This window comes from Panicum virgatum, chromosome 7N (assembly GCF_016808335.1).
Source record: "Panicum virgatum strain AP13 chromosome 7N, P.virgatum_v5, whole genome shotgun sequence".
NCBI classification, from domain to species: domain Eukaryota; kingdom Viridiplantae; phylum Streptophyta; class Magnoliopsida; order Poales; family Poaceae; genus Panicum; species Panicum virgatum.
Genome location: NC_053151.1, coordinates 14,754,624 through 14,769,370, shown reverse-complemented (window position 1 = coordinate 14,769,370; position 14,747 = coordinate 14,754,624). Strand labels below are relative to the sequence as shown.

Here is a 14,747-nt window from a genome sequence, read left to right as displayed (position 1 = left end):
CGGCCGGCCCAGGGCTCCAGGCCGGCCGGCCTGGGCCCTTTCTGGCCCCTTTCGGTCCCATCTTTCGCGTGTGGCCTCTTCTTCTTATTCCTCATCTTAGCCCAGTTGTAACCATGCGTAAAAACATCTCCAAAAATGTCCAATTTCCTATCAAAATGCAACATGCTCAAAAATCCAGGACAAAATCGAAAACGGTCAAGTTCGGGTGCGAAGTGGCGGGTTAGTACATGAATCATCCCAAAGAATTTACCAAAACAACTCCTAATCATATAGTAAAATGGGTACTTAAGGAGCGCCAACATTCCCCCCATGCTTAGCTTTTGCTCGTCCTCGAGCAAATCAAATCATCAAATCCTTCCAAGGGTTGCTCAAGAGTTCTCGAACTGCAAAATTCACTTATGCAAACAAGTCTAATAATATTTCTTCAAACAAAGGTCAGAGGAGCAGCGAGGATAACCATATCATGGGCGTTTAAAAACTCATCCAATATTACTCCACGACTCTTACCTTTAGCTGGCAACTCGAATATCGACAACACTTGCTTTTCTTGCCATCCTTGGAGGTTTTTCTCTCCTTTTTCTTCTTCTTTTTTTAAGAAACAAAATACCCTGCAACAAAGGTTAGACCAAAAATTCTTGCACAAGTCCTTTCATGTCTCTCGATAAAAGTGGCTTTCCTATTATTATTTGCAAACTCTCATCTCCCAAAAGTCTCTCAAGTATAAAGTGGGGCTATAGGTGAGGCTTAGCAAAGTATATACATATATTGTCAAATTAAGAAAACCTTCTAATGATTGCTTACCTTCCGAGCCAATGATCATGAGAGTTTCTCCATAATGTAAAGGGTTCAAGGGTAAGAAGATTTAGAATGGTGGACATGTGCAAAGGCATACAAAAAGATTGACTTCAAGGCACAAGCATCATCCTCGTTGTCGGATTGCACATGGTTGGAATTGAGGATATTGTTCTCAAACAACAAGGTGATATCTCTTTGCACTTCTCTAACCATAGAATCGCTTCATTTATTCTTTTCTTTTTCTTTTCTTCTCATTCATTTTTTTCTTTCTTTCTCCCGAATTTTCTTTCTCTCTTCCGAACCTTTTCATAGAACACTTTCTATAAAACATAGATAGGCAAATCTCCAAAGTGTCTCCCTAAATTTTTAGAGCCCGAACCGAGACCAGAGAGGCCTAGGCCGGTCGGCCCAAGGGGTGTAGGCCGGCCTGGGGCTTTCCCAGGTCGGATTCGGTCCATCTTTCGAATACTCCTTCCTTTTTCATCCCAAAATTTTGTTTTATACAAATCATGCGCAGAAACAGAACGTATCCTCATAATTGGGTTGTGGTCAAGGAAGACAATAATAAACAAGATAATCTCGGGTTCGGGTTTTGGAATCCGGTAGATCTCATGAGTTATTCCAATGAGGAATTCTCATTACCGAATATTGATGTGGCAAGCAATTCAGAGATGAAAAGTACGGACATGATCATTGCTCGAAATTAGAACTCCCAAGAGAAAGAAATCCTAACTCAACTCAATGTACATCCAATACTTATGGTGGAACGAATATAGCTTTTGGATGATAGGATTTTTACTCTCGACTTGACAAGAACTTGATCAACCTTATGCTTGTAGGGGTTTTATTATTTTTATGAAATTAAAGTCCTCCAAATCATGCCTTACTCGCAAGCATAATCAAAACCAAGTGCTAGATCAAAGCTCAAGTGTGGGTATTAACATGGATGAATAATTTACTAAGCTCCACAAATACGAATTAATTTTCATGACAACGCTCGTGAACAATTGCTTTAAAGAAAATAAAGTAAAACTGAATGCATAAATAAAATGCACGATCCAACAAAAAAACAAAGACTCTTTTTATTTTGTTTTCATGACTCAACACTAATTTAAGACTCACTCTCACACATGCGAAAAATAAAGCACTCAACGCTAAACTATGACTCTCACACATGCGGAATTAAAGACACGCACACGACGAACTTTCGAGTAAACAAAGACCAAAATTCGATCTACGAGTCGTCACAATGCTTAGATTATGCGGCGTCCTCGTTGCAATGATATAAAAGACGGGAGTGACGCTCGTCGGTGTTCTCAATGGCACCTAGGGCAATTGCATCTAGGGCGCCCTCCTCCTTGCTTTTGTAGATCTCCGACCATCCCGAATAACTTCCTTATGTTGCGGACAAGGAAGTTGTAATCTCTCTCAACCAAGCTCTCGATGTCGTCCATCCTTCGATCCATTGCCATGATTCGATCGTGGCACCTATCAATGGTGGCATGGAGGTCCGCGATTTCATTGCGGCACTTGATACATCACCCGAAGTGATGGCCACCGCGGTTGGGGCTGTCATCTTCGGGTTCGTCGTCATCCTTCTTCTTCTTCTTGCCGCTGTCACCTTCGAAGGGGTCGTCTTCCTCCCTTCTCTCCCAATCGCTGTCCCCCGCATAATCCTTCGGTTCCGGGGTGTGCTCGATGTAGTTCTTTCTTTTAACTCCGAGGAGGCGCAAGGAACGCCTAGGCGCGGGTGGCTTTTTGTCTTGTCGCTTCTCGCCTTCGTCTTCGTCGCTGTTGATGACGACGACCACCCTTTGTGCTTGAGCTAGCTTCTCGTTGTACCATTGAAGGCCCTTCCCTCCGACGCTCATCCTTGCCTGAGTATTGAATTTCTTCGGAGGGGCCTTCGCTTCACATCGCTTTGCTTCGACAAGGAGGGGCTGTGCACCGGTTGCCAAGATGGGACTAGGCGTCCTTGGCGTGGGGGTGTCGGGCGTCATGCCCCTCATTAATCTCCATCACTTCAATCATAGCTCTTGCGCTCGCTGGACTGGCCATTGTCGATGTCTCTCACGAGGTGGTGGTGTAGATTGAAAAGTATGAGAGAATAGATCTAACCCGCGCCTCTATTTATGTCCCGAAAAGACTTGGACGAGAAGTCCAAAATCTCTTCGGTTTTGGCATGTGAAATCTATAAGGCACAGGTTTGAAATTTCCTTATCTCGCACCTACCAAAAATCGAGACCGATTCACACACGAGAAGGCTCAGGCCGGCCGGCCTAGGGGTGTTGGGCCGGCCGGCCCAGGGGGTTTTCCGGCCCCCTAGACTCCAACTTTTTCCGAGGTGCTCACCAATAAATTAGAAGCCTATGTTTTACTTAAAGTTCATCCAGAATAGAAACAAAACTACGAAAATAAAATCTAAAAGAGAGTATGTACAAACTTACATTGCTTAACGTCATTAGGCTTGACGTTCCGGTTCCTCATCCATGGTGTATATGTCAATGTAATGAAGGGGCACGACGTCGGGCTCCAAGAATACCTTTAGTCGCTGTCCGTTCACCACATACTGGTCGCCTTTCGCATCCATGATTGTCACCGCTCCCGTGGGTGAAACCGAGTGTACGACGTATGGTCCATCCCATTTGCTTTGTAATTTTCCTTTGCCAAAGAGTTTGAATCTTGAATTGTAGAGTAGGACCTTGTCTCCTTCTTTGAATTCCTTGTTTTGTAATCGTTTGTCGTACCACCTCTTCATCCTTTCTTTGTAAATTGATGCACTATTGTACGCTTTCAATCTTAACTCCTCCAATTCGCTTATTTGAATTCTCCTTTTAATTCCAGCGGCTTCCGCATCAAAGTTCATCTCCTTCATCGCCCAATACGCCTTATGTTCTAGTTCAACCGGCAAGTGGCATGTTTTTCCATAAACAAATTGATAAGGAGTCGTACCAATCGGGGTTTTGTGTGCCGTACGATATGCCCATAGTGCACCATCTAGTCTCTTCGACCAATCTTTTCCTCCTTTTACCACGGTCTTCTTTAAAATATCCTTCAATTGCTTGTTTGAAGTTTCCGCTTGTCCGTTTGTTTGGGGTTGATAAGCCGTGGACACTCTATGTTCAATTCCCAATTTCTTCAAGCATTTACCAAAGTCTTTGCCCGTGAAGTGTGTTCCTTCGTCGCTTGTCAATATTCTTGGGACGCCATATCGAGGGAAGATTACCGATTTAATCATGTTTATGGACTCCTCCGTTGATGCCTTCCGGCATGGCATAGCTTCAACCCACTTTGAAACATAGTCCACCATCACCAATATATGCTCAAATCCATGTGAGTTCACAAATGGTCCCATGAAATCAATTCCCCAGACATCAAATAGATCTATTTGCAAGTTGTAGTTCAATGGCATGGCATTCCTTTGCGAGATATTCCCGTCCTTTGGCATTCCGGACACGTCGAAACAAATCTTTTCGTGTCTTCATGCATCTCGGGCCAATAGAATCCACTAGCCCATACCTTAGCTTGAGTTCTAAAGTGCTAGTAGAATAGTCTTAGCTTAGTTTTGTTTGCTATTTTTATGTATTGTTATACCGTTTCTTAGTGTTTGCCTTTGTTTGCATGTATGTGTATGTGCTGGACTTGTTTTGGCATTACGATCGTGAGTAGACATTGACCCTTCGGAGGAGTACCAGTACCCGGAGCAGCCACCGTCTTCATAGCAGTTTGAGCAGCAGGAGAATTTTGAGGAAGGCAAGTATAACATGAACAACACCTATCACCTTTTAAATACAATTTCATACTGCATGTAAATATTGTATGCCTATAAGGACTTTACTAGCCACTTTATATCCTTCATATATATATCCCTTGGGTTGCATTTTGGTTAGTTGTGCTAGGTTGCTGCGCTATAACACACTTGGTCCTTTTTAATTAATTTGATTAATGGTATATGCAACTTAATTCTGGGAGTGGCCCGCTTGAGTGGCTCACGTCTCGTTAAAAATTGGTTTTTCTAGAAACATGGTTTAGGGGGCCAGCATGGTGCTTATTGCTGGGTTGGCCACTCTCCATAAGGACTGGTTCATAGAGCGACAACCTGGGACAACAACGCTACCACAAGACTGGAATGGGACGGTCTTGGCTTACTAATTAGGTCTTTTCTATTTGGAGTAACTTACCTGTGGGGCAAGGGTGGTAAGCTTCTATTGCCCTCGTACTGAGTGGCCTCGTCTGTGCTTTTGTGTCTTGACACCCACTAGACCTGCTCCATCGTCGCCGATCCAACCCTCGCGGTTACTCCTTACCAACGAGATTCTTTGTAAAGGCCTCGTAGTGTGTTTGCTAGTCATCTCACCTACGGAAGTGTGATGAACAACTAGCGTAGCTCACGACATATGGGTAAAGATGTGCAACCTCTGCAGAGTGTAAAACTGGTATACTAGCCGTGCTCACGGTCATGAGCGGCCCAAATCCTCCTTTTGATTAGTGGGGTTATCTTCCTTTGATTAGTGGGTTCCCCGGGTGGTTTGGTTTGGTTTGGTCCTCAGTAGTTCATAATTAATTTTGATTAATTTCTATGTAACTGGGTTTATGGTAATTCATCCACTTGTAGTAATTATCTTTAATAAAATTTTGCCAAGATTAAAAGCTAATGTAGTTGAGTCAGCCAACCTTAGAGCCTCATAGTTTGTGTTATACTTGTTGAGTACAAGTTGTGTACTCACTCTTGCCTACTCTACTCTTTTCCTCTTGTTCTCTTTGGGGACACCCTACTGCTGCTCAATTCTCGGCGACACGGAGGAGTTCACCCGGAGCTACCAGGAGTACAAGGACTTCTAGGCGGTCGTCTCCCAGTCGACGTCCCTGTGGCGCCCATATTTAGAGTTTCGTACTGTTTTACGCTTCTGCATATTTGTATCAGATATTTTGTCATTAATGTAATAAATAACATTCGTACTCGCTTTATTATATCTTTTTACGTGATATGTGCTGTGATATACTGTTCATTCTGTTGTATATACGTGTGACTTGATCCTGGCACGTATATGATTGCTCGGTTTATGTCCTTTTGTAAACCGGGTGTTACAGAGTGGTATCAGAGCTATATCGACTGTAGGACGAAAGCCTAGATAGAACTGGTTGAGTTTTAGGTCTTCTTCTCTCTAAGCCTTGTCTGCTGAAACTATTTTGCTATTATACTCCTTGAATTCTAAGATTTGTACTCGTCTTACCTTGATTTTTCTCTATAGAATTAGTTTCCGTAGCTTTGACCCTGAAGTATCTCACTGACCCTTTTCAGTCTAGGATTCCCTGACCTCAGCACGATAGACCGTTTTGCGACGCGTTGTGTTAGTCGAGTGGTGTGTTAAACTCGGTGAAAGTGTAAAATTTGTATACTTGTGATTATGCAAAAGTTTGATTTGGATTTTGGTTGATTGCATAGCTTAGTAGTTAAATTTGTTTAATGAAAATCAGTCTTAAGCTAAAGTTAATTAATTAATAAAAATGAGTTAGATCATTGGGGGTAAAACTGTACACTCTGTTTCCCTCTACCTTATCATGCCTTGGGCTTCTCCTGTCTTGCTTGTTGAGAAGAAGGATTGCGCGAAGAGGATGTGATATCCCCGGGTTTAACCGACGAGGACGTCGGTCCTGTAAGGGGGTAGGGATGTGACAACCCGGCCTACAGATAGTACGAGAGAATTTGAGGATTGCTCAGACGAGGTAGAAGAGTTATGCAGATCTGAGTTGAAGAAGTGCTTGAGAGTGCTAGAAGAGCAAGCACCATTGAAAGGATTGGATTTGACCTATACCGAGCATCCGATGAAGATACTGGAGACATCAGAGAGAGTTACACGGAACCGGAAGATCAAGGCGTGAAGAATGCAATGGAGTGACCACACCGAGAAGATAAGCTGCGGAAGACCTATCCTAATCCCTTTGCTAGCCAGCCCTTAGAATCTCGGGACGAGATTCCTGTAAGGGGGTAGGATTTATAACACTCTAGTTTAAATTTCAGTATTTAATAATAAATTTAATTGGCTTTTTTTAATTTTCTAAGGTTTATTATGATTAGTCTTGCATTTAATCTAATTTTGTTTCACAAGGAATTAAAAAATTTCTAGGATAAATATGTTTGTGCATTCATGCTGGTGCATAATCTTATTTGATTGAGTGTGGTTTGAATTCAAATTCAAATAGGTTTAGTTTGGTTTGAAATAGGAAAAAAAGAAAAGAGAAAGAAAAACCCAAAACCCAACAGCAAACCTGGAACCGGCCAGCAGCCCAACAACCAAGTCCAGCCCGAGCCCAGCTCCTTCCCTCTCCCCCCCACGGACGGCCCGATCCCGCGCGGCCCGTTTTTCCCTCCCGCTTCGGCCCAGCTCACACGCACGGCCTGCTTCACCACTCGCCGCTCAGCCGCGCTGCGCATCGCTAGCTCCCCGTCACTGACCTACCGAACCCACCAGTCAGTTCCTTCCCATTCCTCCGCCCGCGATCTTCGCCCGCACTCTCCGCTCCGCTCCGCTCCGCTCACCCCGCCTCCCCGCTGCGCCGTGGACCGCTCCGGCCCTGCAGGACCCACTGGCCAGCCTCTCGTGCGCGCCCTCCCTTCCAGAATTTTCCTTGCCTGAGTCCCGGGCCACGCAATGCCGTTGGGCGCGATCCATTTCTTCTGCACGCCGCGAATCACGCCGAGATCTCAGCACTGGGCACACCCGCCCCTGATCCCCGACCTTTCCCTTTATTTAGTCCACCGTAGCCTCCTTGTGCCCTACTCTCGCCACACCACCGCCACCTCTGCACCCCAGTACCACCCCCGCGACCTCCACGCCGGAGAAGAGCCCCTGCTCCGCCGTGGCCTCGCCGCTCCGCCACACCCCAGCCACTGCGAGCCACCGCAGCAGCTCCACCGTAGCCCCAGGACACCTCCCCAGCTCTTTGCCTCGACCCTAAGCCTCTGCATCGCCGAAATCGCGCCGAGCCCCCAACTCTGGTAAGCACCGAGCTCCGAGTAATTGCTCGCCGCCGGTGGTTCTCAGGTCACGCTGACCCCTGCGCTGGCTTCGCAGGAGTACCACGAGTCGGCCCGAGGGATCCAGGCGCCTAGAGAAGCACTGCACCGCCCGGACCCCGAGCTTCGTCTTAGCGCTACCGCACGACCTCGCCGTCGACGCCCCGCACGGCCTCCCTGCTCGATCCCGAGCCTCGGTAAGCACCCCCAGGCCTCCCCGCCCTTTTTGCTCTAGTTATTTTGGCCCAGGACGCACTCTAGGTGCTTGTGCGCCGCTCGCCGGCGACCCTTGCTGCAGCTCTGCCGTGGCGAACACCCTGCAGCCCTGCACCGCACCGCAAAACCCCTGCACCGGCTCGCCCATGCCTCGCGAAAACCACACGACCCTGTTGCACACGCGCCCAGGCCACAGAACGGCCTACACGCCCGCACGCCGGCGAGCCTCGCCGCGCAGAGCCGCCCTCCCCGCCACGCACTCCGTCCCAAGCTCAAATTCCCCAACCTGAGTCCCCAAGTGGTTTAGCCATGTCGTGCTGAGCATCCACGGCCTAACCGCACCTTAAACCGAGCTCCGGAACGCCAGGAATGGCGAACTCCAGCGAGCATCCGCCCGCGCCGCCGCGGAACAGAGACCCCTGGCGATCTGCGCCGCCGCCCCTCGCGTCCGAGCCATCCCGGCCGTTCGATCTAAGATCAGCGCGCCAGATTAGATCAGGCGTACCGTTTCGCTGGTAATCTTGCTAAAGAGACCCCCGCCTTTCCCTATATCACGCCGCAGTCCATGACTGTGTAAAAATATTTACATCCAGGCCCTGTTTTATTCACTTAGACCCCTGAGCTTTCCCAGTTTTGAACCCGCAGTCCAGCCCAGTTGTTTTAGCTCTTTAGCCCTCAGATCTTTTCTGTTTTTATGTTTTAGTCCCTAGTTTTGCGCAGAAGCCCCTGGAACCTTAGTTTTTCTCGCAGTTTAGTCCCTAGACCTAGTTTTAGCTCTAGTTTTCACATTCTAGCTCCGTTTTAGGTGTTCTTTATGTCCACGCGATCGTTGTAAAGCGTAGAATAGTCTTAGCATAGTTTTGTTTGCTGTTTTTATGTATTGTTGTACCATTTCTTAGTGTTTTCCTTTGTTTGCATGTATGTGTATGTGCTGGACTTGTTTTGGCATTACGATCGTGAGTAGACGTTGACCCTTCGGAGGAGTACCAGTACCCGGAGCAAGCCACCATCTTCACAGTAGTTTGAGAAGCAGGAGAATTTTGAGGAAGGCAAGTATAACATGAACAACACCTATCACCTTTAAATACAATTTCATACTGCATGTTAATATTGTATGCCTATAAGGACTTTCCTAGCCACTTTATATCCTTTATATATATCCCTTGGGTTGCATTTGGGTTAGTTGTGCTAGGTTGCTGCACTATAACACACTTGGTCCTTTTTAATTAATTTGATTAATGGTATATGCAACTTAATTCTGGTAGTGGCCCGCTTGAGTGGCTCACGTCTCGTTAAAAATTGGTTTTTCTAGAAACATGGTTTAGGGCTTATTGCTGGGTTGGCCACTCTCCATAAGGACCGGTTCATAGAGCGACAACCTGGGACAACAGCGCAACCACAAGACTGGAATGGGACGGTCTTGGCTTACTAATTAGGTCTTTTTGGTTTGGAGTAACTTACCTGTGGGGCAAGGGTGGTAAGCTTCTATGGCCCTCGTACTGAGTGGCATCGTCTGTGCTTTTGTGTCTTGACACCCACTAGACCTGCTCCATCATCGCCGATCCAACCCTCGCAGTTACTCCTTACCAACGAGATTATTTGTAAAGGCCTCGTAGTGAGTTTGCTAGTCATCTCACCTACGGAAGTGTGATGAACAACTAGCGTAGCTCACGACTTGTGGGTAAAGATGTGCAACCTCTGCAGAGTGTAAAACTGGTATACAAGCCGTGCTCACGGTCATGAGCGGTCCAGATCCTCCTTTTGATTAGTGGGGTTATCTTCCTTTGATTAGGGGGGTTCCCCGGGTGGTTTGGTTTGGTTTGGTCTTCATCAGTTCATAATTAATTTTGATTAATTTCTATGTAACTGGGTTTATGGTAATTCATCCACTTGTAGTAATTAGCTTTAATAAAAATTTTCCAAGATTAAAAGATAATGCAGTTGAGTCAGCCAACCTTAGAGCCTCATAGTTTGTGTTATACTTGTTGAGTACAAGTTGTGTACTCACTCTTGCCTACTCTACTCTTTTCCTCTTGTTCTCTTTGGGGACACCCTACTGCTGCTCAGTTCCCGGTGACGCGGAGGAGTTCACCCAGAGCTACCAGGAGTACGAGGACTTCTAGGCGGTTGTCTCCCAGTCAACGTCCCTGTGGCGCCCATATTCAGAGTTTCGTACTGTTTTATGCTTCCGCATATTTGTATCAGACATTTTGTCATTAATGTAATAAATAACATTCGTACTCGCTTTATTATATCTTTTTACGTGATATGTGCTGTGATATACTATTCATTCTGTTGTATATACGTGTGACTTGACCCTGGCACGTATATGATTGCTCGGTTTATGTCCTTTTGTAAACCGGGTGTTACACTCATGATCGAGAATCACGTACACACCACCTCCACATGCAAAAACTTCCACACTGGAAGAATAGCATTTCCATACCATCCACTCATTCATATCCTCTTTGATGTTCCATATTCCATAAAGTCTCTCCCAAAAATTCTCTCCAGTAAGGGCATGAGCTATGTATTGAAAAAAAGAAGAGGGCACATGAAGGCCATTGAAAAAAAATGGACACATGAAGGTCCATGCAAAAATAAGAAAATTAGCCATGCCCAAAAATATAAGAAGGGAGAGACAAAATCATGGAACATCCTATCCTCTTGCTTTCCACTCCATCCACCACATATCCACACACATGCACTTCTCGATCATGGTTGTATGAATTGCTTAATCTTTGGGTCCGATCTTTGACTTTGCAAAATATTCGAAACAAGTATGCCTTAGTCTTTCTCCCTGCCTTGAGCTCCACAAAAGCCTTTAGAAGTAGGAGAAAGAAGGCACACAAAAAGGCCTTGGTGAGGATAAAACACCTTTGAGCGAATGAGAGTGTCATTCGAGGAACTTGTTTTTATTTTTCAAAAACTTTCGAAAACCTCCGGACGTAATCTTGAGCACGGAATGGGTAAGTGGTGCTTTATGAATCGTTCTATGTCTCAACCGCCCAAGACAAGGAGAAGGCCAAAAGCCCCATGGAGATTAGGGTAAAACGGGTGAGCAAAGTTTGACCAACTTATTCAGTTCAAGATAGAATGTTTTGTTGTAACTTGTGCATGATGAAGAAATGAAGCATTGCAGCAACTCCTGATCAACAACCTAAAGTTTAGCTTTGCTCAGGGACGAGCAAAGTTCATCTTGGGGGGTCTTGTTGACGCTCACTAACGACCAGTTCTGAGCGTCAATATTGCCATAATAAATGGACAGACTTGCATTTCTTACACTCATGCCACTAATAAATCACCGAATTCCACATGTCCCTCTAGATTTCTATGAGTGCAGGATTTAGCTGAAAATGGAGGGCAATCACACCCTTTTGGCCAAGGAGAAAACACCGACTAATCAGACATCGCCACACATGGATCAAAAGGCCACCAGAGCAAAAATTCAGTAGGAACAAGGCCGAGCCACACACCAGTGACAAGTGGGCTCCGAGGGCAGCCCATGGGGCAAAGGAGAAGGTCGGTGGGCCCACTGACAGGCCGGCCGACCTACCCAAGGGCCCCACTGCCTCAAGCCTTCGACGTGGCAGCTCCTCATTGGATGGGGAAGTCGGTTCAAGGAGTTGTTGACGGTGCTTAAGTGCCATTTTCACCCGTCAACTATACTCAATAATAAAGGAAAACTGCATGCCTTACTCGCATATTTGTATCACTAACCTTGCTCCACAATTGTTTTTGAGTTTTGTACATTTCAGATGAGCGTTACTCGGAGTAAGACGAAAACACGCAGTAGATGCCATACAACTACGCAGAATATCGCGTCCGGTGTCACCCACTTACAAGGAGGGCCCATCTGGTAGAGCAAACAGGCGCGCCACGCATAATGCATACAAGGAAAGATATCAGGACCCACATGTCAGCCTGCTAGAGAAGGGTAAGGACGAGGGGTGGCCAGGTGGGGCCGGCCGACCCCCTGGGTCAGCCGAACCTGGCCGGCCTCCTGTCCAGGTGCATTTCGAGGAGGAGTCGGCCCCAAGTCTCATGATTACCTTCCATACATGCATTTGGAGGGAACCGACCTCCACTAGTATAAATAGGGCCCCCTCTCACCCCTCATACACACACACACACACACTTCATTCCATTCTCTCCAAGAAGGCTCTCCTCTCTCTTGCTCTCTTATCTAGGTAGTGGAGCTAGGCTAGTTCTCTTTAGCGAGCAAGTCGTCCTTGGGGTCGTTGAGCAATCCTCGGCTCATGGTATGGCTTTGTATCCGACTTGTTAGACTTCTATTCATAATACAGAGTTTTGCCATGTTTGCTTTACTACCTTGATAGTTTATCAATCCGCTTAGTTCATTCATAAGTTATGCTACGGTCTTGGTTAGGCCTGATGATCCGGGTACAGATAGAGGTTCATTGTGCTTTTGGGCTTGCTCTAGTGTTTTACTCGTCCATCCGAAGGGTGGAAGACCTGGGGGCACTAGAGTAGTAACTTCATACACGAGCGTGGTGCTCGGGTATGCGGGATCCTTCGGATATGATCGTGCCCCACGGTGTGACTGGGGTAGACGGCAGGTGGTGACAGCCCTGTCCGTCCGGCGTAACAGCGGTGTTGCATTTAGCGTACTCCCTGACGTTCGGGTTTGGTGTAGGAGTTCATGCAAAGAGGTAACGGGACTGGATGTACTCCGGTTCGGGATCTTCTCCCCGCTATCCCATTTTTCCTGGCACCTGCAGTCCTAACCATGATCTAACATGACCCCAGCTTTGGATAAAAGCACTAGGACACCTAACCTAGCCTAAGCTCCAGCTGACTTGATATAGGATAGAGTAGTTCTTTATTTTATAGTTTCTCTCCTTTATTCCTTCCTCTTGGAGTGTGGATGTGTGCTGTGTCACATTACCCTTGCTTATTCTTTATCTGTACTTACCCCTGTTAGAGTATTGCCTATTGCTTGAGGCACAATTTCATGGTTAATGTTGAGTACAATACCTTTGCCGCTGCAGTCCTTTGGGACACAAATAAATGACGATACCCTTACTCTCCGGGTGAAATGCTGCAACGGTATATCCGTGAGCTTGCGGATACATCTGTAATCATATTGATTATACCACGAGAGTGGCACCCCTTGGGTGCAGTTGCTGGGATGGGTTTGGCGCCCTCATTTCTAGTGATTGCACTAAGGACTGCCAACAGGCATTTCTGGCGCTGTTGCTAAGGATTAACCATTCCTAGTGATTGCGCTAAGAAATGTCAATAGACATTTCTGGTGCCGTTGCCAAGGACAGCATGTGAACAAAGATATTGTGCTGATATTAACTTAGACCTTGTACTCAGGATATAGTCTTTACTCTTTCAGGCTAATGTCACTTTATGTCTTCTTTTATTTTTGATTTGAAAAGAAGACATGGGTAGTGTATGACCGGTTTCACCCTGTTGGAAAACTACACAGACAATCCAGAGAGGCTGGTGAGAAGGGCACATCCTCACGTCGTTCCTCCTCTCGCTATCCTCCCGGCACAGGAACCCATCTCGGAAGCACCACTCGATCTTGAGGCTATGGCTGAAAAGACTCTCCGCGAGTTCTCCGTCCCCTCCACCAACAATGTGGCCACTGGCCCCAACCTCAATGTCGTGGATGTGAACTTCGAGCTCAAATCAAGCCTCATCAACATGGTGCAGGCTAGCCCATTTTGTGGCAAGCCGAACGAGGACGAAAATGCACATTTGCAGAATTTTCTGGAGCTCTGCGACACTGTTGTTATACGGGGTGTTGCTGCTGAAGTTGTCAAGCTTCGTTTGTTTCCCTTTTCTCTCCTAGGGAAGGCGAAATAGTGGTTTTATAAAGAAAAGGACATCGACACCTGGGCCAAATTCACCAAGGCGTTCCTCACAAAATTCTTCCCGCTGGGCAAAACAAATGCCCTGCGCGGGAAAATATCAAGTTTCCAGCAGGAGGGGATGGAATCCATCCCAGAATCTTGGGAGAGGCTGCAGGAATACATCCTGGCCTGTCCTCATCATGGCATGGACGAGTGGTTCGTCCTGCAAAGCTTCTACAATGGGCTCACAACGACATGTCGAGCAAATATTGATGCCGCTGTTGGAGGAGCCTTCCTCGACCAGACTATCGCCAAAGCAAAAGAATTGGTTGAGAAGATGGTCTCCAATCAGGGGTGTAGCGATGAACAACTCCAACCCCGCACCAAAGGCATGCATATCATCAAAGAGACGGATATGATTGCCGCGAAGCTGGACCTCCTAATCAAGAAGATGGAGGAAGGGAGCAAACAACTGATCCATGCTCCCATTTACGCCATGGGTTTGCACTTCACGTGCGAAGTCTGCGGAAATGATGGACATTCGGGGAACAATTGCCCCGAAACCCGTGAAGACTGCGCATACCTCAACAACAACAACAACGGGTACCATCCACCATAAGGAGGCCAGGGGTGGAACCAGCCACGTCCACCTTTTCAGGGAGGTAATAACTACAATCCTTCTTATAATTCGAATTTCAATTCAAACCAACCTCCCTTGAGAGAACTTGTTCTTGGCCAAGTTAAAATAAAAAGCTTTTGGCCAATGACAAATCCCTGGAAAGTTTAAATGTAAAACTTGAAACTTTGTCTTTAAATAGGGGCCGAGAGGGGTGTTGAGCTCTCTCATACTCGCACACTCACTCACACTCCCTCTCACACATTCTTGCTCG

At 46.5% G+C, this 14,747-nt stretch overlaps 1 protein-coding gene and 1 non-coding gene across 2 annotated transcripts; both read right to left on the bottom strand.

Annotated features, from left to right (window-relative positions):
* Positions 1-3,343: 3,343 nt before the first annotated feature.
* LOC120683014 lies at positions 3,344-3,919 on the bottom strand (the record flags this gene model as incomplete). The annotated part of the gene is made up of 1 exon (XM_039965031.1): positions 3,344-3,919. A coding segment is annotated over one exon (576 nt), but the record flags the coding sequence as incomplete, so codon positions are not given.
* A 10,036-nt stretch (positions 3,920-13,955) lies between these two features.
* Positions 13,956-14,064, bottom strand: LOC120684116. Its single transcript, XR_005679099.1, has one exon. It is a non-coding gene; the product is annotated as a small nucleolar RNA R71 (small nucleolar RNA).
* Positions 14,065-14,747: the final 683 nt, after the last annotated feature.